At 44.3% G+C, this 26140-nt stretch overlaps 1 protein-coding gene across 3 annotated transcripts in view; it reads left to right on the top strand.

The window, feature by feature from the left end:
• Positions 1 to 26140, top strand: part of LOC108163360 (putative mediator of RNA polymerase II transcription subunit 26) — a 115810-nt gene that overhangs the window by 67619 nt on the left and 22051 nt on the right. For 2 of the 3 annotated variants that reach the window (XM_017298605.2, XM_017298607.2), the window contains exon 2: positions 16311 to 16388. The exons of the other annotated variant lie outside the window; for it this stretch is intronic. In XM_017298605.2, coding sequence (XP_017154094.1) covers positions 16311 to 16388 — 78 coding nt within the window. The remainder of the gene's footprint in view (positions 1 to 16310; positions 16389 to 26140) is intronic. 3 annotated transcript variants of the gene reach the window in all.

The following is a 26140-nucleotide window of genomic DNA, read 5'->3' as shown; positions in this document are numbered from 1 at the left end:
GTTTTTCACATTTCATTTCCATTTCACTTCACCGAAACATTTGCACGAAAGGAAACCTCAGAGAATCTCAGTGGCTGAATGGTGCGCCCTCCTGCCATTCGGTATAATCTCTTGTGGCATCATCTTTGACTACTCGACTCTACGGAGAGCTTTTTCCTTCTAATGTGGCATCATCTCTGCCTACTGCTGGATTCCCTGGCAACAAAGTCACATTGAAATCCTGATTTTGAGTGGCAGTCTCTGAATGCCCTGGCCCGTGCTGTTGTTCGCTGTATGACAATGACACGAGAACGCGCGACTCGGAGGCCTGAGGACGACATGTGACTGCATTAATCATCAGGAAAATGGAGAACGTGGCAGGATTCATCAGGGGGAGGACTCATCAGCAAACAGAGGGGGAGAGACGTAGAGGCATTAGATCTCTCGACTTCTCGGAGGCCGCCTGGGCTTCTCATTAGCGCTTAAACACCAAAAACTAGACTCGACTGCCAGCGGAAAGTCCTTCACAGGAGTCTAGAAGCTTACAAGGCCCTTCCCCTTCTTCCCCACTTCTCGCTCTGTTTTCTCTAAAAGGGAGGCCTTCGCCTGGCACTTGTAAACATTTCTCACTGACTTTTTCTTTACTTTTCCTTCGTTTTCTTCGTTTTTTTTTTGTGGACTTTTGTTTAAACTTAAAATGCATTTGCACAGTGCAGTGCAGTGCAGGAAAATGGGGGGGAAAGAAGGAAATGGACACGGAAAGGATGGAGGGAAAGCAGGGAAACGGAGGGGCGAAAAGTAGAGTGAAAGAGTGGGTGGATGGCAGTGGCCAAGATGTAGAGACTGTCGACGTCTGTCTGCTTTGCTCCTTGCTTCAGCTTTTTCGCACTAGTTTTTTTTTTTTTTGGGCACAGAGTGGTACATTCCCTCAAGCTACCCCTTCCCGCTCCTACCCTCTTCCGTCCCTGCATCCCTTCTCCCCCTTTTGCCGTGCAGTTTCTGCCACTCGGCAAAACAAATACCGTCCACGTCTATACACAAAATCAGACGCTCAAGGACTCTTGAGTTACTGCGCGCCCCATCCATGCCCCAAACCCTTCCACAGCACACACACACACATAGAGGGAGAGAGAGACAAGAAGCACACACAGACACATAGAGGGAGAGAAAGACAACACACACACACACACACACACGGACTGAAAGAGTAAGAGACACACACACTTGAAAATGCCATGCAATGAAAGTAATTCCACGAAATAGACTCGGGGTCCTACGCTGCCGCTGCTGCACGGCTCGCTGGTTGCCACCACCCTTCCCCACCCTGCCACCCCAAGAGAAAAGGGATCATGGGGCAGATGCCACTGCTTTAGTTTACGATAAAGTTGCCAACGAGTCTCCGATTGCGAGTGCAAAACCATTTGAGGAATAAGTGATGGTAAAAACAAAGGGTAGAGGACAGGGAGAAAGAGAGAGAGAGAGATGCGAACGGACTAAAGGGATAAGAGATTAATGAGAGAATGCTGGAGGGGAGAAACAAAAACAAAAGAGATGAGAGATAAGCAGGAAAATGTTACAGACGGTAGATATAGATTATGGATCTGTGATTCTGATTCCAAGAAAAGGTATAAATATTCAAAAGAATATGTCTATGATTTCTGGTTTCTAAATTACTCCCCAGAAAGGAGTATGATTACCCAAAAGATAGCTCCGAAGAAAAAAGGAAAGAAACACAACTTCTGATCGAAAAACAGTTCCTAAAACTCAACAAAAAACATTTTGAATGCAAAAAATGCTTAAAAACCATTTCAGAATGTTTTTGTCGTTTTTGTACTTCTTGTACTCTATAATTGTTGATTTTTAATATGATTTTATAGTACCACATTCTTGACGTTTTCCAAATAAAATGAGTATTCTTAGAAGACCATTGAAAATTTGAAAGAACTTTTGAGAAGTATTGCAAAATTTATGTGTTTTGAGTAGTTAGAGGAGCTCTCCTTTTTGAACAATTGGGTAGGTAATAGCTCGGCATTTCTCAGCAAACTTTAAGCAATAATCATTGCGCCATTGATGATGAAAACTCCCCCAGGAATAGACCCTCAAAAAAGGAAGGCAGAAGAACGAAAGGCAAGGCAAGACTGGACGGAAAAACAATATTTAAATGTGGAAAGAACGAAAAGACCCTTGACAAGTTGGCTCCTCTCTAATTGCTTTATATTGCAATGTCACAACAATGAGGAAAAGCAGCAGAAGCAGTCACGGGGGAAAATAGGGAAAACCCAGAGGGAAGTAGGGGATGCGAAGCGAGAGAGAATAGTAGGAATTGATGGTGATGGGGATGGGGGCGGTTTGGAAGGCAACCGCATTTCAACATTTTGCTCTCTCTCTCTCTCTCTCTCTCTCTGTTAAAGTTTTTCTTTTCTTCAGCTCAAAAGTTTTCCCCAAAGCCCCGGCCGAAAGAAGGAAAAACTTTCTTTCTAACATGCGGCGGTGGCTTTCCTTTTGTTGTTTTTGTTGTTGTTCTGCTTCCTATTCTTCGTCTATTCTTTTCGTTTTCTTCGTCGATTCTTTTACTTTGGTTTTTGTTTTTCTTTCGTTTTTCTGGTTTTGTTTTTGGTTCGTTTGTGGGGCTGCTGCCATCCCAAATCATTGGAGAATTGTGTAGGAGACGAAGGAAAGGTCCTTCAAGCATCGGCGGAAATGCTGTTGCTGGGGTATCCTTACAGTGAGAGCTCGCTGGAAGGGTCTCTGGTCCACTGTCCTGTTTGGTTTTTTGTTGTCCTCCAAGATGGTGTTCCCTGTACTACTCCTTCTGGGCCCTGCTCCACCTCTTCCTCTGCCTGCCGCCAAAAACTTCCTTCAACTTCAGCTGTTTCCGTTGTCAGTCAGGCTTTCTTTGGGCTAAAGTTTGCCTTGCCCACACCCCCATCCCCAACCCTCCTCACTCGTTCTCTGTCGCTTTGGCAATGTATCCACGTCTGCCACAACGTCTGCCACAGCATCTGCTGCTTCTGTTGCTGCTGTTCCACCTCCTATTCCTCCACCTCCTCCTCCTACTGCTGGCTGCCTTTTTTGCTTAGCTTTTCTCTCCATTTTCCACTGAAGATGTCTGCCTGTCTGTCTGTCTGTCCCCGCTCACTCTCTCAAGCCTGTCTGATTGTCTGTCTGTCGTTTCCATTCGGTTTGCTCTACTGCCGCCTCCTTTTATGCTGCTTCTTTGCTGCTGCTTCCTCTCTCGTAGTTATACCCTTCCAATGTGTATTATTTGTATAATTTTAATTAGATCTTGGCAGAGATGGAGTTAATATCAACATATCGATATATCCTTTTTATATCAATTCAAAAAAACATAAAACTTTACTTAAGAAGGCCTACATTATAGACATTTCACACCACTATTCTTTTGTACGTCTTGCGCGTTTTGCAGCATCGCCCCTCGGTTGGTTTAGCGGGAGGTTTTGAGCCTTTCAGACGTATGCTCTTCCAGCTTTCTTCATTTCTGAACAAATTTGAATCAAAATCGTGTCACAGGAAGACCATATCCCTAAGAGTATTCAAATCTTCACTACCGAAGGCATGACTGTATGTTCTGGTATTATTCTTGACTTGACTTTACATTTGCATGCCACTCGTACTCGTACACTCTGTGTGCACTCCTTCTGTTGCATGCTACTTGCCACACTCCTTCTCTCCATTCGCTGGTGGCTGCTGCTGCTGCTGTTCGTGCTCTTATTTCCATTTCCATTTGTGGCAACTGTTTTCGCGCTTCCTTTGCTCTCGACTCGACTCGACTCTGACTCTGACTCTGATTCTCACTGTGGTGTCCAACGCCCCCTGTCCAACGCCCACTTCCGTTCCATTTTCATCTGCTTGAAGATGAATTTTCATTTTGTCTGAGCCTCTCTCCCTCTCTCTCACTCTGTCTTCCTCTCTCTCTCTCTTTTCTTCTCTCTTTTTCGCATTCATCAGCATTACCTTTGAGTAATCATCATTTTTCTCTCTCTTTTGTTGTGTCTCCTGGCTCTTGGGGGAATCTTTGTCTTTAGTTGGGGCTTCCCTTCCTTTTTCCTTATTTTTTGTTGAGTGTTTTTTGCATTCCTTCTTCCCTTGCTGCGTTCCCTTCGTATTCTCTTTCTCTTAATCTTTTGGCAAATTTTAATTTGTTTCTTCAGGGGGTAGAGGATGGGCGGGGTGTTGTGGGTGGTAGTAGGGGGTGGTGGGTGCTGTTGACAGGATGTCCCCGAGAGGCGGTTTTCTCCATCAGCGAGTGAGTGCGGAACCTTTTCTTTTGTTGCCCTTTGTCTCTCTCTCTCGGTCGATTTTCTCACGGGAACAAACTTTTTCTTAGATTTTAAATTTTTACAACGAAAGTTTTCCAAAAAGTTCTTTTTATGTAAAAGGTTTCTACTATCTCTTTCAGGGCTTCTCTCTCCTCTCCTTCATTTTTTTTCTGTCTAAATTTCCCAAGAATTTCTTCCGTATACAATTCTCTGCATTTTTTTCTCTCACGTGTGCCCCTGATGTTCTCTGTTTGTGTCATTCGCAAGAAGTGTATCCTTTCGCTTAGGGGAAATTTGTATAGAAAGTAAATGTCAATCGCAACATTCGATGAATGTGTCTCCGGGGGAAAGGGTTAGGAACAGAGAATACATATGTCTCTGCCTTTTAGTCTGATCCCCTTCCCCTTACCTTCTCTATCCTCTATCCTCTTCCTACCAATCCCTAGTCCGATCTGATCTCTCTTTCTCTTCCCTGTCCATTTCTTATTCCTTCTAATCTCTAAGGCTCTGTGGCCCCATCCTCTTCTCGATGTCAGCGGCTACTTCAGTAGCATCAGCCACTGGCCACGCCTGTCCCCTTCCCCCCTCTAGTAGTCCTCTTCTTCTTCCATACTCTCATCTCCCCCACCCACCAATCTCTGGCGATTTATCTTAAGTGGCCTCTCAGTGAATTACAACAAATTTCTATAATAAAGCAGACAAAAATCTTCAAATGGCCCAAGGGGTTACAGAAGAGCGGGGGGAGTCGAGTGGGCAGTGGGGAGTGGAGAAGAAACCGCTACTTAAAACGTTCCATCAAAGATAACAATGAGCGAAAGAGAGAGAGAGAGAGAAAGGTTAGGGAGACAGAAGCTATAGAGAGTGAGGAAGGAGTGTAACCGACGACCCATGGAATCAATAAATTTTTGAGGTTCCACTGTTGTAGTTTTTTTTCTAGTTGATAAAGTCTCTGCTTGAGAGATAGAGGAGAGAATCGGGGAGGGAAGAACGAAGAGGAGAATGGCGGAAGAGGAGGGGAGAGTGGTGGGTACGAGAGAATACCACCGCCTTATCAGTCACCTAAGCAATTTGCGTGCTGCCTGGTGCCTGGGTGATGTAAACAAAAACAATCAATCCAAGAGCTCTCCACTGATAAGAGCCCGCAAAAACAGTCGACCTTTGGATGGCAGAAAGAGTACAGTACAGCACAGCACAACACAGCACTCCATTCCCCCCAGACCCCCACTGACCAGAGAACAGACCAGACACAAGTGGCAGTGGCAGCAACGGCATGATGCCAATGCGTGCTGTTTTGTTGCTGGCGAACGCAGAGAGCGTATGGGGGGGCACAACAGCAATAAATGTATCGATTGCAGAGGCACCCCAGACCCCACATCGCAGAACCCCAGAGCCCCACCAGAGACCCAGACTGAGGCACGGCACCTGTTCACTTCGTGGTGCCGCCTCATCGCTGGACAGAAAATAAAACCAGGAAAGATATAAAAAAAAGAAAGAAATAGTAGAAAAAATAGTAAAAACAAGAAATGAAAGGCGAGATTCGGGGAGAACCGAAGCCTTGGATGCCCTTAAGGAATTAATCTATCTAGAAGATGCAGATAGATAGATAGATGTAGTTGTAGATGGTATATATAGAGAGATATATGATATATTGGAGAAAAAAGGGAAAAATATGTAAGATGTGTGTAGAAACTACTGTTTTGGGGAGTTCTGATTGGGAGTATCTTGGAAACTATAAGTTCTTCCAAAAAAAAAACTACCTCCACGAACGATAATTTTGATAACGATAAACAAATTTCGAATTTGATGGATGATTTTCTCAACAAAATCTTGTTTTTTTGTTGTGTACTTCCTATGGAAATTCTGTGATATATAGTGCTCCAATCTTCGAGGTTTCCTTCACCAAATAGAAAGATCTTTCATCAAACTTCTATGGCTTTTGCATCTGAAAAAACCAAGTTTATATGAAAATTAAAGGAAAATGTATCCTTTGGGATAGCAAGTGCCTCCTTATCTCATAATACCCCCAGAAAGAGTAAAAAAATAGTAAAAAAAGATAAATATACGACAGTAAAAAAAAGCATAGAACCGGCCGAACTTATCAGCATCTCTCTCTAGCTTTGGCTGTGGCAGTGGCTGTGGCAGTGGCTGTGGCCTGCCCCAATACAAAGTGAACGAGTGCCTCAATGGACTGGCACTGCCCCCCACCTCAGATGCCACCCCACAGACTGTGCCCCATGCCGTTGCTGCATCATTGCCTGGTAGCAACGATGTGTCGTTCACTTGCAAACGAGCATCCAGCAGCAGCAGCTGAAGAAGGAGCAGAAGTGGCAGCCACCACCGCCCCACACACATCTGCTGCTAAACCACTCTACTGCCCCAGCACCACTGTTTGCCTCGTTGCCTCCTGCCCCATGCCGCATCATCTTTGGCCTCCGCCTCTTTGGTTTTTATGAACTCATTTCGATGGCAAAGCGGTCTCGGTCTCGGCTACGAAACCAGAGAGACAGTGGTTTGAAAATGAAGGAAAAGTCGACAAAAGCTAATATATTTCAATGGGAAAAGTCTTCCATTTTCCTTCTATTCAGAAAATTTAAAGATTGGTTGAAATTGGCAAGGTTTTTCATCGATGAAAAGAAAAGGCAGATATGGGCTTTTTCTTGCTTTGCTCCTTTGCCCCACTGTTTGTTCTATCAATGTTTTCAAGAGCTCGTGCGTGGCACAACCACCCTATGCCCCATGTCCACTCCTCTCCTGCTGTGGCAACCCCTGCCTTCGTTGTGGCAGGGGCCACGCTTGCTCATAATCAAAATTAATGATTGAAATTATCTGGCGAGCTAAAGTAGGCAGTAGCAGTTGTTGTTGCAAGTCGCCTGTTGCCTGGCTGCCTCGCTGCCATTCGGTAGTTGCAGTTGCAGTTGCACTAACAGTTGCACTTGCAGTGGCAACAACATCATCGACAGCAGCAGCAGCAGCAGAAGCAGCACTGGCAGCAGCAGCAGAAGGAGAGGCGAACCTCCACTGATGGCAGCACTTAGACAAGGCTATCAGCACCCTGAAAGAAGCAAAATAGAGGAGTCTTCTGGTAGGTAGTCGAGAGTCTAGAGTCGTTGGAGTCCAGAGTCTCAGGTCTAAAGGCGGCCCAAAGTTGGCCGACAATTTCATATTAAATTGCCAAGTATTAAATGGGGAAAAGAGCCGACTCGACTCGACTCCATGCCAGAGAGAGGAGTGTGTTTTACTTCCTTGTTCAACGTTCGGGTAAGGTGCGGATTAGCGGTCGCCTATCGAATGGACTCCTGCCTCCAAGGGCTAATTTGTAGAACGATCCGAAAGCACTCCACTTCGTTATATTTGCAATGAAAACTAATTACAGGGAAAGAGCCAGAGCCATAGCTGGAGCCTTGACCTGATAATCATCGGGCATCGAGGGATCAATGGACCCAGTAATGATTGCAATGTCCTGAAGAAAGGCCACATCTTCTGCCAGAAATAATGAATTATTTTAATTAGAAAACCCCTTCAGAGAACTTACAGCAAATATGTTTCCATATCTTTCCCTCATTTCTGTTTAATTTTTAATTAAGAAAAACAGGAAGTTCTCTGCAGATTTTCACACGATGTTGCAACAACAAAAAGTGTCAGGCTTAGGAATCCTCAATCGGATCAACAGATCAACAGAAACCCAATTCGCGTTTCCTGCCACTGCCACTGCCACTGCCACAGCCAGTGCCACTTGCCACAAGAGTCGCCAGCAGCCACTAACCTGATCGCAGAGCCACGACAATTCCTTGGTAGAAAACCAAATTGACAGGCGATTTCCGTTCCAAAGAGAAAGAGTAGTCTACAGAGAAAGAGTAGAGTAGAGAGAGGAAGAGAGATAGAGAGAAGGAGAAGGGGAGGAGTTCAGTATCTCCGTTAAGGCCAATACAAAATTGTCTGTCTACTTAGGAGATTGGCGCCGGGGTTTTTTGCAGCTTCAGCCTTCGTTCCTTTGCATTTTCCCGAGCGCCATGCCACGCCACGCCACGCGCCGCCGCCAGCTTTTCTGGGCGCCAAGGCGGCATTCAAATTTGAACGGCCTCCCCACTCATTCCTGCACAGCCTCTACACAGCCTCAACCCCAGCTCCAGTCTAGTTCTTCAGCCCACTCCACCCTAGTGGGGTCTCCACGCCTATAGCTTTAATGGGTGGACGACAGGATGCACTAGAAAAAAATATTTTTGTAGAAAATGGAACCGTTTTAAATACAATCCTAAGCAACATTGACCAATCGACCCCTAGGCGATTCTAATTATTTAAGTTCTCATGCAATCATTCCTATATAAACCAACCAAAGGGAGCAGCCGCATGGCGCGTATGATTCCCTTCCATGGGTAAAGCTTTTCTTTTCCTAGAAGATCCAAAAAACTCCACTAGAAGTATGTGTGTTTTCTGTTTTTTACAGTGTAGCCTTCTTTTCTGTTGGTTCTTTAGAGTTCAACACACGACAATGGCAGTTCATTATGGCAGGGCGCTGCATTGGCGATGCTGGTACAAAAAAAAAGCGCTACAGAAGATGCCGCAGGCTCAAGGACACGCCCCGTCTAATGATGAGAGCAGGTGAATGGTCCAGCTACCAGCTTGAGGTACAGCTCCAGCTCCCATTCCACGACCATGTCGTCGTCGTCGTCGTCGCCAGGAAAATTACTGCTCTCTGGCTAATCACAGACACAGGCCGCCACCGCCTGTCGCCCTGCTTGGGGCTTGGGGGGAGGGAGGATGGAGGATGGAGGATTGGGATTCTTCTTCGATTTAGAGGCCTCTGCAACTGCAACTCGCCTGCAATTGCTGGCCTAAGAGTCGCCTTTTATTATTTACTTTAATTAGCATTTCCGCATGGTCAAATGATTTACTGGGGAGACAGACTGCCTTCGGGGTGGGGCTTCAGCTGCAGGAGTGCAGAGTGCAGATATTCCGCATCGATAAATAACATTAATTAAGTTGTTCACTTGGGGGCTGCCACAGCCACTCCCAACTAGTACAACTCCCCCGTTTATCAGCAATGAAGGAGAGACAAAGAGCTGGTTGGCAATTTTAATTAGCCATTCATTCATGTTGGCTTCCAAGTTCTAAGCCCCACCACCGCCATTGTCCAATGACTAGCAGCAGCACCGACCCCTTCGCTCGTAAGCCGCTTAAGAGTCTTTTGTGGAAGTGGAAGTCCAACAATCAAGTGCTGGACACGGGAAAGAACAATGCAATGTATTGACGATATCTCTAATCAATTGACAGAAATCTTAGAGTGAAATCTTTAAGGCGGTAGCAAAAAGAGAAATCATATAGACATTGAATAATAATTCTATGGCATATAATCTAATAACCTAAAGGCTTTTATGTCTTTGAATTGCAGATAAACCTTCTGTAATGATGGAAAGTCCAAATGTTTGTGTATTCCATTTTTAGGTATTTTTCCAAGAATCGTACAAGCGAAGGCTCTAAGGGCGATGACAGGTGCCTTGTGGTTTGATGCTCCCTAAAATTGGGATCAAATTAACCATCATAGCAAGACAATGATAGGCTTTTCAATCATCCAATCGAAGCAGCTAGAGGATTACAGTACCCCCAAATCCCAAGTAGACTCAACACATTTTTTAAATGTGTACTAAGCCAGTATATTTATAGTATTAGATCATAGATTAAGCAAAACTAATTTCTAATGGTACAAAAAAAACTTTCTGGATGTTTCAGCGCCATTCTGATCAATTTTCATTCAGTTATACGTTTCACGCGTCATGCAGCAGCGCTGATCGGTCGGTCTTTAACCTTATTACAAAAGAAAAATTTTAAATACTTATGGAAAGTACTTTGTTGTATCTTTCTATCTATATCTTTTGATCATGGTGTATCTTAAATGGTTATTTCCTTGAAGTTGAAATACCGTTTTAATTCAGTGGAAGATCACTTTTTAATCATTTGATATCTACCAATGTTAGGATTAACCTTTCCCCCAAAGAACCCTTTGCTTTCTGCTCGACTTGAGTTCAATTTCCATATCTTTCTTTCATCTAAATAACCCTTTCTTTCTGCTAAAGCCCTTTCCTGTGTCTTTCTTATCGCTGAAATGCTAATTTTCTGTGATCATAAAGCAATTTCGCCCTCACGCACTTCACTTAACATTCCCTTCTAACTCTCCAGAGGAGGGGGTGCAGCAGCAGCAGGAGGAAGTGCATCATCCACAGACATTTTGACAGCAGTCGGGGCAAAGGGAAAGAGGGAAACCCCTGCATAAAGGGTCAAGCATGGCTTCACTGGCTCGACGATGAACAGAGCTTAAGCGGCGTCTTGCCTGAGCGCCTTTACCGCCTCTACCGCCTGGCATTAGAGATAGAGATACCAAGATACAAAGATATAAAGGAGAGACAGAAAGGGAAAGAGATGCAGAGAGATCTTCAATCGATAAGTGAGTGAATGCGGGGGCGGTGACTGTGTGGCGGAGGCGCGACGATCAGATCGTAAATAAGCGTTGAAAACTTTATAAATGCATTGTCGCATAAACTTGGCCACATCTTGGGGTCGCTCCGGGGTCTACTGGCCGGAGGAGGTGGAGGGGGGAGCGGGGGCTCTCTCTCTTGGCGTGTTTACGAGGCGGCAACCACAATGGTGGTCACGATCAAAAGCGGTCAACGTGCAACGTGCAACGGCGACAGACTGCGGCAAAAGCTTATTGTACTCGAGTATCTTGGAGTCTCTTTCTCTCGTGGTCGTGTGACAATCGCCAGTGCCACTCTGCCACTGCCTCAGAGTTGCAAACCCGCCGCGGGTTACACTCTTGGAAAATGTGGGTGGAAAACTGATGGAAATTATTATTAACTTTGGAGAGGAACTATGAGAGAAATTTGTGCTTTAAGAATCATTGAAGACTTACTTGATTTTATATTGATTAATCCTACGATAGCGGAGTGAAACACAGCTCAATCTCTCATCACCTTAGTTGTGTTTTGTAGAAGACTTGATTCAATGAATCGAAGTATTATCTTCATTTATTTGTCTTCTATAATAATACCATTTGCTCCATTATTCAATCCAGTATCTTTTTTAGGTATAGCCAACATTTGCTTTCTATATCTGATATCTCTGTATATCGTTCCATCATGTTAACCTTACAATTGGGTTTCTCTCAGTGTGGCAGGGGGGGCAGGCAGCAGGGCCAAAGTGATTTGATCGTGGGCAGTCGTCGTCGCCATTGTGGCTGGTTGCTGCTGCTGTGGTTTTCTGCTGCTGTCGCTGTTGCAGTGACATTCCTGAGAATAGCATGCTCTCGAAGGCATTGTCATAATTATTAATAAGCCAGCAGTTCGATTTGAATGTGGTCAAGTGTGTGGTACGGTACGTTATTCCGTGCCTTGTCGGTTGTGGTTCGGTTCCATGATTGAGATTGCGGCTTGGGGGATTGGCGTGTTGGACAAGTGTCGGGCTCTCGCGACTCTCGGGGCTCTGATGGCGGCAACATTTGTTTTGATGTTTTTTGCGCGCAAAACTGTGAGATTTGTCATTTTCTTGTTGTTGCGGCTGCCAAGGTTATGTGGCAGGTTGGGGGCGTGTCTGCCCCTAATGACGCTCTGACGCTGTCCAATTGAAATGAACGTCACGTCACGCACCTGCACAGAAACACACAGAGAAAATAAAAGCGGTAATGCTGGAAAACGTCTGCCATCAGCTTTAATGGAGATGTAGGAGCAGAAAGAAAGACAGCAAGAAAGAAAGAAAAACTCTTTTTGTGTGTGCGCCTGAGGAAGGCTTCTTCTCTGAAGCAAAACTGATTGCAGTTTGCAGCTAATTGCAACACTCGGAGGCATGCTACTGACTTGATTTCTCTGCAAAGTCTCTGCAACTCTACAACTCTCTTTTTCTTTCATTCTCTATGACACATGGAAGCTCTAGGCTCCGTTTGGGGCAAGACTCCTTCCTGTTTCTGCTCCTGCTGCTGCTCCTGTTCCTCATTTAAATCGCACATTTGTACGCGTCATCTTCCATCGTCTCCATCGTGTGGCTGTCGCTGTCTCTAGACCCCACCCCACTCTAACTCCACCCCCTACCCCTTCTGCTTTCATGGCTGCCAGCTTATTTTCCTAGCGGAAAATGAAAAGAAAAATCTGAATGTTATAATGTCTTGACAGTCGAAACAATAAGCACCCTTCAAAAGTAATAAATTCATACGATTTGGTGGAAATTATAGTCAATTAATATTTACATTAGGAACATTTACTATATATAATATTCTTGGATAAAAACCAGTTTTTCGGACAATTTTAACTATGAAATATAAAATATAATTTCCGATAAAAGATAAAGAAGTTCTTAAGCTAAATTTAAGGTAAAATTCTTGAAAGTTCAGTACTTTTAATGAATACAAATACCTTTTAGGATCGAAAGCGCTACAAACATGTCTTCAAAATGATAATACCCTTTCAAAAAGTGTGTCGAAAAGAAAACAACAAAAAAAAACAGAGCAAAAAATTAACTCTTTGGTATAATTTTTCATTTCTTGGAATGAGTTTTGGAGTAGCCGCCAGTAACACGACTTGTGTCTCACCCATGTCCCCCTTTAGCCCCCTTTTGCCCTCTCTCTTGTTCTTTTGGGGTAGGGGAAAGGAGGGAATCGTAGCGCAAATATAAGACAATTTTCTGCCGTTGTTTCCATAAGATCTATCTCTCTTTCTCGGTTCTTTAGCCCCATCTCCCAGCTCTGTCGTTCGCTCATTCGTGCTGTGTGTCTCCGCTGTGTGCGAGTATATGTAAATATTGGCTCAAGTTCTATCATTTGCAACAAATCTGTGGCAAGCAGAGCAAACATACATACATATGTATGTTGAAGGGGGCAGCAAGGGGACGCTGACGATGGACTTCTTGAATGAGCGCGCCCCCAAAATGCGGAAGTTTATACAAAAACCCAGAACAAAATACAATTTCTATATGCGGGGCGGATGGAGAATGGAGACACATGCAACATTTGCAACTGTCAACGGGGAGTTTATTACCGGGTTGGACATAGGCCAATAATAATGATGCCTCCTCCTTCTACTCCTGCGAATGAGCAGCGAACTGAAAGATACAAAATGTATAATTACCAAAAGAGTTTTTTGGCAGAGAATATGGGTTTGCGAGGTGGCGACTAATGCCAGATGTTTAGAAGGGATTTTTATGGAATACTTATGGTTTATAAAGTGAAAGCAATTATCAAGTGTTGCGCGTCATGCAGCAGGGCCACTCGGTCGTAGTTGGGTACAACTTTTGTTTAGAGTTTCATGATTCGAATGAAACTCCAAAGAAGTAAGCTCTTTCTATGAAATATTATTGCTCTTTAGGACTTAAGTTTTCCGATTCTAGCAGATACAGATACAAGTTATATTAATGGAATATCTTTCATTGATTAATCTCTTGGGAGATACTTTTTTCAACTTTGCAGGAAAACTTTTCAAGATCATTCCCATTATTCAATCCAATAATACCCCCCATTTAACCATTTTCCCCCTCTTAGAAAAAGTGGAATTCTCAGGAATTTCATTACTTCATCTCTCAAATATGTGCCACCCACAACAACAAAACCAACGACTGACTGCTGCCTGCCTGCTGTGTGTGTCTGCCACTAAGTAGAACCTTGAAACATAATTCCTTTTTCTGCTCCGTGTGTGAGTGTCTGTTTCTGTGTCCAAGCTGCACGAAAACAAACAAATAGTTAAACACTCAGAAATATTCGGAGCTGTCAATGACATGGATATGCAACCGCCGACGAGAAACAGCGGCCACAAAAACAATCGAACGGGCCAGAAACCAAAGCCAAAACCAAAGCTAAAATAAAGTCAAAGCCCGAAACCCCTTTCCCCCCCACCGCCTGGTACCACATGTATGTGCCAGTACCAGTGCCAGTGCCAAATCAAAACGTCAAATTATAATTGTCTACGAGTTCTCGTTTTTCTCGTTGATACCGTGTACTTTGGAGAACAGAAGGTAGATTTCATTCGTGACAGTCGGAACTTATAAAGTATGTATTGCTTGTATCTATATCTGTAATGGAGATCGATTTTATTATAAAGCCATTGAAAATATAGCCAATCTATCTTTTTAAGACATAAAACTTATATTTGATGGAAATTATATAAATTGGATGACTACAAAAGATGGAAATCCAGCCATGGAATAGATGTGACATCCATAGTTTTAAAGATATGAAGTTCATATATGGTGGAGTGATATTTTTCGATATATTTTAATGGCTTCCAAAAGAGATCCTTCTGCCACTTTGGATGGACTAAAAAGTCCATATATTCTTTTACTAATCTTTTCTACAAATTATACATCTAATTACCGAGGGTATTCCTCAGTCGCATACCCATTTGTACTTATATTTTTGTGGCTTTTTTTTGCGGCTAGCATTGTTGGCACGAGCAGCGCAAAAACAGTTAGAGAGCACGAAGACCAAACCCAACAAACGACACCCACGCCTCAAAGCTTAAAGGCACAGACAGAGCCAGAGCTCATGTGGCAGCCCCAGCAGGAAACCCAAAGAAAAAACCGAAAGCCAAGAAAAGCGCTCAAGCGCAACGAGGGGCAGATCCCCCAGTCCCCATCCCCCCAATCCCCCGCGTGTGGCATTGACTGCAGTCCACCACCGCGAAGTCGCAGTGGAAGGCGAAGTTGCAGGCGGAATCTGAGTCCGAGTCCGAGTCGAAGTCCAAGTTGCACTCTAAGTGGGCAATGCGACGAGGTCAGGCATTTGGAGTCGCAAGTCCCTGCCACAAGCCGCTGCCCAAGACTCCAATCCGCACATAAATTAGTCAGAGTTGCATGCAAAATGAGCCACTGCCCCATGCCGCATGCTGTGTGTGGCTGCGACTGCGACTCTGGCTGTGGCTGTGGCTGCCTCGTCGTCAAACTGTCTGGGTTAACATTCTGTCGATTGGCAATTAGCTTCGATCTCCTCCAAGTCGCCCCTTGCTTCGAGCTCCCAAAACCATTGCCCCTAGAGTCCCGTGCCCCATGCCTCATGCCTCATGCCCCATTGCTCATTGCTCGATTGTTCAATTTTCGGTTAATTGGTTCTGATTGTTTTTGGGGCGTGTAGTTGATTTTTTACCGCTTTTTTCTGTGTGTTGTGCGGCATGAGGGGAGGTCCAATTTTGACTCAATGTTGAATTATTTTTCAAACAAAATTATGTACTTTAACTTTTAAGAGGGTGCTATAATAATGTTCAAGTGTTTCGTTAAGGAATACGATAGAGTGGAGAGTTTAAAAGGAGAGGGATCTCGAGTGGGAAATGAAGATCGCACATATGCCACTTGAAAATTGCTATGATTTAATGCTGATACATACATATCTGATAGATACTTAAATTATATATTCTACTATATATAAGAAAATTAATTGCTTCCAATCGGAGATCTGAAGTCCCATCTGTATGCTGATCTCATTATTCCTATCTTCCTTTACTTATTCCCTTACTTCTTCATATTTCTAATACATTCTCAATCTCTAGAATTATTCAAATTCTTTTCAGATTTTTTACAATCTACTATAACATATTTTTACAGAACATTTCTTGAAGAACTTCTTGTATATATCTCTCATATTTCTATATCTGTGGTACATATCACTATACAGATTTATTGTACCATCAAATAAATAATCCGATACTCAAATCTCTTCTCAACTTTAGTCCGATTTCTTATCAATCTTTCAGAACCATTTTGTTCTGTATCCAGTCCGATCATCTGTAATTTATACCCAGTCAAGCACGACACAACCAATTATTTATAAGACCCTTTAGTCCTTAATCCCTAATCCCTATTTAGCGTTCAAAGAGTACTCCCTATTTCGCGTTACCCCACAGAAAAGCCACAAAATCGTTTTGCCCAGACCCAAACGAATGCCAATTACGAATGATTGGCAAGTCGCAAATGATGGCTTGATAAGTAGTTTCCAGATCTCCATAGTACTAAGTATTCGAAATGCCAATGCCAATTCTTGTGACTAATGTGCAAACCATATCTCCATCTTTTTGTTTTTCATTGCAGGTATGCAAAATCTGTCTATGTCTCTGTGGCGGCAGCAGCACTCGCATTGAAGGTCACTGCAAATGGGCATCACCTGTAGTAAGTTGCATGTAAAAACGTTGTCTAATTATCACCAAAGACGGAACGGGACGGGGCTCGGTCTCGGCTCCGTGGTTACTGGTGGGTGTGGGTGGGGGTGGGGGTGTGACCCACGCGTCATCTCCGAGTCACTGTCGCTGTCATAACGAGGCTCCCGCCATCTTCGAGTCTGCGGGCCGTCCGTTTGTTGTCTCCGACTGACGACTGGCTGCCGTCTGTTACAGAAACTGGAACTGCAGCTGAAACTGAAATTGAAATGGAAACTGAAATTGAAACTGATGCCAAGACGAGCCAAGACGAGACGAGAGTCTCCCGTATCCGTCTCGCGTCTCCGCTAACGACTTGAGGCATTTACATCAAAATGCGGCATCGTGCCTCAAGCAATTATATTTTCATGTGGTTCATGTTGGATGGATGATGATGTTGTTGCTGTTGTTGTTGCTTTTGTTCTGGCAAAAGTTTTGCTATAAATTAATTAAATGGAAAATAATCGTGTGCAGTCGCAGTCGCAGCAGCAGCAGCAGAGGAGAGCAGAGCCCAACGTGTTCTGTTCTTCAGAGAGACACCGACACCGACAGACCAGACAACAAACGAAGCCGAGTCTTAAATGCTTTTTGTAATTTTAATTGCTCCGCGCCAAATACTCTGTGTGTGTTGCCAAATATGGAAGCTTAAACTTGCAACTTGCAATTCCGACCCGGAGGGAGGTGGCTCCTCTGACACTGCGAAAAAAAGGAAGTTGGTGAATTGTTTTCTTTCATATATTAAATCGTATGAAGACTTTCAAAAGTAATATGGAAATATCTGATGATCCTTGGTATACATTTATAATGAAAGAAAATCCGGGGTAGATTCTTCTTCTGTCGGAAGTGGTTTGTTTTCTCTCAGTGTAGTGTCTTCACTGCAAGTGCTGCCACTAACTTGCGACAGCCACTGTGTTGCCTCGTTCTTCTGCAGCTGCTGCTGCTGCTGCTGCCACGATAATGTCTCTGTTTGCTTACCGCAGTGGCAACACAGCACACAACTTCCTCTCCTTTCCGCCTCGATTTCTGTCAAATTAAATGCTGCCAAAAGTGAGTGCATCACGAAAGGTTTTTCCCTTCAACGAAATCCATTGCCACCCGCAATCGTTGTTGTTGTGCCCCAGCCCCTGCCTCTGCCTCTGCCCCTGTTTTTGCCTTTGCCTCTGCTGTCATATACATATCTCGAACTCGTACTCGAATTCGTACTCGTATCTGTATCTGGTTATCCGTCAACTTTGTTGCAGAGATTGGGGAATAACTTTTCATCTCTGGCGTTGAATAATGTATGTGGATGTGGATGGTTGCTGGTGCTGGTGCTGGCTTGAGGTGCGAGAGGGGGAGGGAGGTGATGGTTGGATGAACTTGGAGCTGAATGTCAATCGAATCGGTAATGTCCTTGATTGACAAGTCATGAAATAAGCAAAAGTCGAGATGAAATCGAATATTTTTAGAATTGAAAAACCGATTTTTGCACACAGCCAGGTTTTTTAATGGAATGCTAGACATATATATTGTCATATTTATGAACATATGGATCAAGATAGTTTAACCTGTTTTCGATTAGTATTCTAATGATTAGTTCGTCAAGATATCGATTTGGTAATTAATCTCAACTTTTCATTGAAATTCGAATTGCATTTTATGATTTTACTTACGATATGAACTTTAAATTAATTTACACGTACGAGTACTTTTATAAATAATCCCCTATGTATCGATAATTAATCAGTGTCGATTATTTAACAGCAAAATCAAATTACAAATCCATGAATATCATAGAACACACACCACATTGACAGAACTGCTTACCAATAAATCGATGTTTCTTATCAATAGCTTTTGTTCTGTTATCTTTTATCGATAGTTTGCTTTCACCACCTAAAAGTCATTGAACTCCACGACTTTTTATTCAATTTAAATTAATCATTAAATTGGTTATTCCACTCCACAGTCAGTCACTCGCAGTACCTCAGAGTCCTTTGAACACAAAACAGATTTTTAAATGCATTCATTAACCCCCCTCCCCCCTACTGCTGCCTGCTGAGGAGAGGCGATGCTCAAAAAGGGCTCAAAGTGAAGTTCGACCCCTGGGCCGTTGGTCTTTTGTTTTGGCCACAGCGTGCGCGGTTGGTGGGGATTGGGGCCATCTCATATTGAATTACCAAAGTACAGTGAGCACTCCTCAAACACACACACACACAGACATACACACATACACAGTGAAAAACTCAAAGCTCTTTTGTTTGCCTTTCTGCGCTTTGTGCATGCCAAAATAAAAGGTAAAGAGAAGGAGTGGGGGAGTGTGGTGTGGGGGAGTGTTTTGGGTGGGGGATTGCCTGGGCGTTGACGGAGTTGTAGGCGTGGGGAAGGAGGCATGGTCCCTGGGCAGTGTCCGCTCCACAACCCAACCAAACGAACGTTGAGTGACGGACAAACAGACGGACGGGATTGGGTCTGGCGCGGGGTCTCTGAGTGACTGACAGACGAACGGACTGACGGACTTCATGACTGACGTACTTCATGACTGACATGCCCATTTCGCATGCCTTTCTGTTTTTTTTCTTTTTTTTTTTGTCCTGCTTACCACCGCCCCCACATGCTCCTTACCAGCCCCCCTCCACTCCTACTCGATAGGCCTTTTCGTATTCCTTTCTTTTTGGCGCAAAAGTTTTTTTTGTATTTTGTTTATATTACGTGTCGCTCGCGCTTCAAGGCGGCGCGGCACTGCCACAGTGCCTCACGGACTGACAACTTCAATCAGCATCAAAGACATGGAGCCGACTCTGGACAATGCCACGCCCTACCCTGGTCTGGTCTGGTCTGGTCATGTCGCGCGGGCTTCGCTTGAAGTTCGGCTGTGTAATTGGAGCGAAGTTGGGGGTTTTATTCCGTTTTTGGTTTCATTGTGGGTGTTGGCACTCTCCCCCTCCCACTCTACCAGACATATCCACATACATATGTGGGGGGTTAATTGTGGAGAAGGCGACTAGGGGGTTAAGTGTGTGAGATAGGGAAAGGGATAGGGGAAAAAAGTCAAAATAGAAGAGATCTAAAATCAAAGATCTTTCAGTTGAGATTTTACTGTACAACCCCTGCTCTGGCATGCATGGGCATGCCTCAAGCGTGACTTTATATTGACCTCGCGCATACCCCGCATAGATACGCAGCATATTCAGCCGACCATCTATCCCCCCTTCCCCATTCCCATGCGCATTTCCCATTCCAATCCATTTCCAGCCCACACAAATATGCCGCCAGCTTCCATACGAGACAGTTTGTCTGCCTCGCTCGCTCGCTACGCTCTCTTCTCTTTTGATCCCCTCCAGCACACTGTCTCTGCACCGCTTCCTCTTTGCTTCGATCCACTCTCCTCTGATCCACTCTCCTCCTCTGCTCGTCTGCTCTCTGCCTGCGCAGCGCTGTCGCTTTCAAAGTTATTTTTATTGATGAAGCGTACAAATTGAGAAAGAGAGAGAGAGTGCAAACGAGCGAAAGACTGCACACTGCACACGAAAGAGCGAGAGAGTGCATACAAATGCAGCAACAATGTTGGCCCGTGGCCCCCATGGGCGAATTGTATATGAAACGTTGCGTGCATATAACGTTGGAGGATATTGAATTTATGTTGCGGCAACAATGTTGCTGTTGATTCAGCTGCTGCAGCTTTTGCTTCCTCTACTACTTCTTCCTCTCCGCCTCGTCCCCCCGACCAACCATCCATCCCGATGACAGTGACAAACGGTCCCAAGATTGATTCGTCGTCGCCGCCCAGACATTATTGCAACTTGTGTGGTCCGGAATCTGCCGGACTTCCCTCTCTTCTCTAGTCTTTTTTTGTCGTTATCAGCAGCGGTCCATTTAAGCATTGAGAGTGCATTTTCTAATTCACACTTTTTTCCCACTGCTGATGCTGACTCTTCCCTCTGTCTGCTCCTCTGCCGATTCCTCTGCTCTTCCCTCTGCCTGCCCCTCTGCCATTGCCTTTGCTCTTCCTCTGTTCCCAGCATGTGACGACGTTGGCGTTTTTACGCGTCGTGTCTGTCTGCCATTTGGCAAGCGACAAAGACGAGAGAAAAGCTAACCTCGGGATAGACGAAGCTTACAATACCCTACAGAGCATGCAATACTGCTACTTCCTTTGTTCCATCGCAGCCCACTGCTCAAAGTCAAGGTACTGCCTCGCCAAAAAGGGTATCTAAAGGCAGCGTCAGAGAGCAGTGACAGAAATACTGAAGTGAGAACGTATCGAAGACCACACACAGCGTACAGTGCAACGAGAGAGAGGGGCGGCATGGCATTCGTCTAGGTCTAAGCCTCAGTTTTGCGACGTGATGAATGAGCAGCTACAACATCAGAGACGACGACGCACATGCAACAGGCATCAGCAGCAGCGAGGAGGGGCTTGGGATTGGGTATATGGTCAATCTGCCCCGCTGTCAGCTTTGTGTGACTCTCTGTCAACGTCGACGCTTTTAGCCAGTGCCTCGGCTCGCCTTACCCCCACCTCCTCCCCCTCAGACGGCGGCGCTTTTAATTTGCAAATGAGCAAAGTCTGGAGATCCGATACGATTCCACCTTGCCCTCTCTCTCTCTCGCTGACAGACGACCCCTGGAATGCCACGTGATATGAAACGGAATCCTATCCTTAGTTTGTTCATAGTTTTTGGGCACACGTGTGTTCCGGGAAACGCACACAATCCGAAAATATGAGAACTTTTTCCCAACATTGTATGAGGGGATAATTCTCGACGTTGTACACATGTGGGAATTACTTGTGGAATTAAGAACTGAACTGAAGGAAATGATACAATGTTTGTGGTTGTTGAGGGGGGGGATGGATGGACGGATGCTACAATGTTGAGGTTATACGAGCACAACTTTTTGTTAGAGAAACTCTTGGCGCCAAGATTAATAATTAGAGAATTGGTTTCCCAAACTTTTATTTAAATTTGGGAGCATTTGTATGGTATTTGGGAACTCATAGTACACAAACATACATATACATATGTATGTACATATAACCATCAATATGTACGTATAATCATTTATCTTATGAATTATATGAGAAATATATGGCTTAGAGAAATTGTAACTAAGATTTAATATGAAATTGTATCTGGGATGAGATTCAGATTCAGATAGAGTTTTTCTTATAAGGTTGTATACAAATATGTACATTTATTTCATCAAAATCCCATATTAGTTTGAATACAGTTTCAAGTTACAAATATTTCCAATAGTAGGTACATACCTCAAAGAAATCTATTTCTTCTAGAAAATTCACATTTTTCGGTGTAAAAACCTTTTAAGCTCTTCATATACCTTCCCCCGCTCCATCTAGGGTTCGGAACTCCTCCACAAACCAATTATTTCCGTACCTATCGAAGCAGCGTCAACAAAAGAAGTGGAAATAAAACCATTTGGATATCTTTTGCCTAGGAATTTGTTGTTTTCGCTGGCTCAGCATTCGGCATTCCGCCATCCGCCGACAGACAGGAAGACAGACAGACAGACAGACAGATACAAGAAAACATGGCAAAAGGGTTGCAGAATGAGAGGCGGATTGGGGGAGGGGGACGGCTTTGTAGTAGAAGTCTATGTCTGGCTTTAGTTTTTTTGGGATTTGGCTCAATGCCATTCCCGGAATTGTTTGTCTCTTGTTTTTCACAATCCCCGTCTGCGGATGGATGGTCGCGGCTTCGGGAATCGAGTTTGGTTCAGTTTTTTCTTTTTTTTTTTGGGTTGTTCAGATGTTTGTGCTTTGATGATGATGATGATGCTGGCACAGCATATAACGACGACAACAACAGGCCGCCACGCACCGTTGTCCAGCTTCCAGGAACAGAAAAAACGGAGAGTGGAGTCTGGAGTCTGTGGTCCCCATTCATAGGCCATTTGCTGGATTGTCGATTGAATTACAGCCAAGGCAACGACGAATGCCGCTCCATCCGTTGTTGAACTTGTTTTGAATGCTATTTGATTTCGTTGGTTTCGCTGGAACCCCAAGGATCGTTAGGCAATCATCATCATCGTGAACTATCCCCCATTCACTGGAAGTAGGGCAGACTTCATTTGTTGATGGGTTCGCAAAGGCGAATGAGTGACCCATTTCGGGGGAAGCCGCATGAGGGCACCTCTCACTATCCACTTCACTCCCAGAGTCCACTCCACATCCACCACCGCCTACCCGAAACGAGAAAAATCCCATAAATTATAAACAGAAGAAATATTCGAAAGAAACAAATGTCAACTCCACATCGTGTGGGTCAGAGGCCTATTACAAATATAGAAACTTTGTAAAAATGTAGGCTTTGTTGCACCGAAGTTTCGGATACTCTTGGATTTTAGAGACTACTAAAAGTTTTTCTACCGATTTCATCTTCATTGGAAAGCGGCAATACCCTCATTCAAAGGTCATTCAAAATCAGAAACGAAAATCCAAAAACACTCCGTGGCCGTTTTAAAATATATGTATGTCTGGCAGATAAAATCTATCTTTTGGATATCGTAAAAATCAAAATTGTGTCAGAAATGCAACCCACCAACCGCCTCCCACATTTCTGTGATTTGTGTATCTCTTGCCTTCGTTTCCAATATATGTAGAAAAAAAACAGCATCGACCTGGCAATCTATGCTAATCAGTCTCCCACATGGCTGATGATGGCCCCAGACCTCCGTCTGGCATAAAAAACTTGTCTAGCCAAAAATACATTGGTTCGGTTTCGTTTTGGTGTTTCTGGTTCCCTGTATTTGGAGGTGTCTTCATTTGCAGCAAATGAATTTATTATTTATTAATAGACACGCGTAATTTAATGTGACACTTAGGCATCTCATTAAAAGCGTATTAGCCATGGTTCTTTGTCTGCCGTCCGCCTGCGGGAGAGTGGAGAGTGGACATACTCGTAAAGGGTTAACGCCAGCCACAAATCTGAAATTCGTTGAGCCATAAAACTATTTACGGTACGATTTGGTATTAGAGTGGGATTAATGTGAGAATGTTGACGAGTGATAAATGCGCGGCGAGAGATTTATTCAATCATTTATATGGCATAGCTAGATCAGGGAAGAACAGTTAATTATTAGAAGCAAAAACTATGGGTTTTGGGAAGTACATTTCCAGTGGTATTACACTCTCTTAAGGCTCTTCCACCCGAGGATAAATTTATACTTGTTTGAGGAAACTCATTTCTTATATGGAAAGATTCACTTAAGGCTGTATGTATTTTCTCTCAAGTACAAAATTGCCCTTCCCTAATTACTATCCTCAAAATCTAGGAAAACCTTTCACCCATTCAAACGTATCTGTAATCTTCAAAAGCAACTCTCTGAAAAGAACCCCCTACCCTCTCCCCGCTATAGAAAACTTTCTTTAAACTGCAAACTATCCTTAATTAACGCCTACAAAACTGTGGACGGGTCTGCTTGGCTCCGTTCCGCCCACTTGATGACAGTTAACCACACTTTTGGCCATAATCGTAATTGGGTCCGTCTGCCTCCCCCTCGCAGCTGCTGTTAGTGCTGTTGGTGCTGCTCCCTAGAACAGAGATCAGGTGCTAGATGCCCGATTAACCGTAAAACGGATGGTGGATAACGGGAAACGTGAAACATTAACAGTAGGCGACGGCGACGGCAGCGGCAGCGGGGCCAGCGTCAAAGCTAAAGGGCAGCGACGAGACGCCAACGCAGACGCAGACAGCGACGCAGACAGAGCAAGAGAGATGGAGAGGGAGAGAGCAGCTGTGCTTAGAGCAAGGTATATTACATTTAACGGTGCGGTGGGTGACCTATCTGCTTCTTACTCACTCTCCCATCTGGCACTCTTTATGTAATAGGTGCACCCGACATGAGAACACTCTCTGGTAGCGCCTTACCTTATCTGCATATACACTGTGTTGGAGTATTGCAATCAGCAGAGGAAAAGAGGATGAGAGACGCAGGATGGATAGACCAAATGCAAGGCAACATAAATAAGCAGAGAGGCAAAAATTGTCTTTTATGATAGCTGTTAGAAAGGGAAAGATGTAGCTAGAAAGAGAGCAGTAGAGTGGGATAGCCAGCAGGAAGACTGCAAAAGAGACTGGAGGACGGGGGAGCGTAAAGAGGCTGTTACAGAGATGCGGCTGCATTTGAGTTCTGTTATGTTCGGTTTTTTTTTGTATTCCTTTTGCCATTTGCTTCGGCGCTGCGTTGCTCTTCCTTCCTCTGCCGCTGCCGCTGCTGCTGTTGTTGCTGCTGCCTCTGGGGCACTTAAAGGTGCAGCGCGTGTGCCAACGCATAAGCGAGTGAAGGAGAGAGTGGATGGGGAGGGGGAAGGAGGGGATAAGCAACGGGAAGGGCAAGGGAATGTGGCGCAAAATAAGCGGAAAGCACAAAACACAATGTTGCGCAAAGAACGTTGAACTCTTGCCTCTGCCGCTGCCTCAGCCTCCGCCTCTGCCTTTGCCACTTTGGTGCATGTTACAGCAGTTCCAATGCAATGCTTACATCTGTGTCTCCGTATACGTGAGTGTGTGTGTGTGTGTGTGTGTGATTTTTTTCATAATTTTTCATTTTTACGCACTGTTGGGATATTTGAAAAAAATACAGCAGTGAGAACGAGGGAGAGAGAGAGAGAGAGACTTGTACGTAACCCCAGTTACCCTTCAACTCAGTACCACCCACTCCCCCTTCTAAGAATGGCAGCATTTTGCACTCTACGTAATTGGGGGGAGAATGCCGCAGTGGGAGGGGCTCGGAATGGTAGTGGAAGTGGGAGAAAGAGCAAATCCTGGGAGAAATTTAAAATGCATTTAAAAGCAGAAAAGCAGGGAAGCCCCTGGAAGGAGAGGAAATGGAACAGGGAAACCCCAGAAGCACAGGCAGAGGCACAGATGCAGCAGCAAGGAAATCCCAAAAGAAAACCCAAGTAGAAGAAGAAAGAAGTCTTACAGCTTCAGAGTAACTGGTTCCTAGGCTAAGAAACTGTTTGCCTAACAGTTTTAGGGTAACTGTTCCAAATTACCTCAGAAAAAGAGCCATATGGCAAAGCAGAAGACTCTCAAGGCCTGTTAAAGTACAGATCCAACTCTCATTCGTATGTGTGCGAAAAGCACATCAAGTGAATAATCTTTCCACCCACGGTTGTGAGGGCGGATGAGGAGCCACCCTTTCCCATTCATATGATTCGCGGGCGCTAGTACAGTTTCAGAGCAAGCCTAGAGTCTCCAACCTCACATTGCTGTCGCAGTGCTGTCAAAACTAATGTTAGTGCGAAATACGGGAACGACTTGACATTCTTGTCCCAGCATTATGACAGTTTAAGAGCCACTTCACTTGCACACCAGAGAGTGTCACAGAAAATATACAGTTTGTGAGTTGGTGCAGATTCAATAAATCTTCTACTTCAAAAAACAGTGTATGCAGCGCTGATTTAACTGTTCAAAGGGAAACACTGAGCACTAAAAAGAGGCACATACTATGTCTATTTTTCAAAGAACTGACCAGAAAAGTTTAATCTCATTTATGTTCGGGAAACGCCAAAGGAACCCCAGGAACCCCCAGCATCCAATCTCAATATCAGTTTAAAAGCCACTTAGCCTGCAGTTGTGGTGTTGCAACTGCAACTGTCTTTACAGACAGATTTCCCGGCTGTCATAGATTTTCTTTCTGGTGCTAGTGTTGTTGCCACATCCTCCATCCTCTGGTGCTGTCATAATGTTTGAGGATAATGCGGCCTGAAACCATTTTGTT

The sequence above is a fragment of the Drosophila miranda genome, chromosome 4 (genome assembly GCF_003369915.1).
Source record: "Drosophila miranda strain MSH22 chromosome 4, D.miranda_PacBio2.1, whole genome shotgun sequence".
Taxonomy (NCBI): domain Eukaryota; kingdom Metazoa; phylum Arthropoda; class Insecta; order Diptera; family Drosophilidae; genus Drosophila; species Drosophila miranda.
Note: the sequence above shows the minus strand (reverse complement) of the source record. Positions and strands in the feature narration are given on the sequence as shown.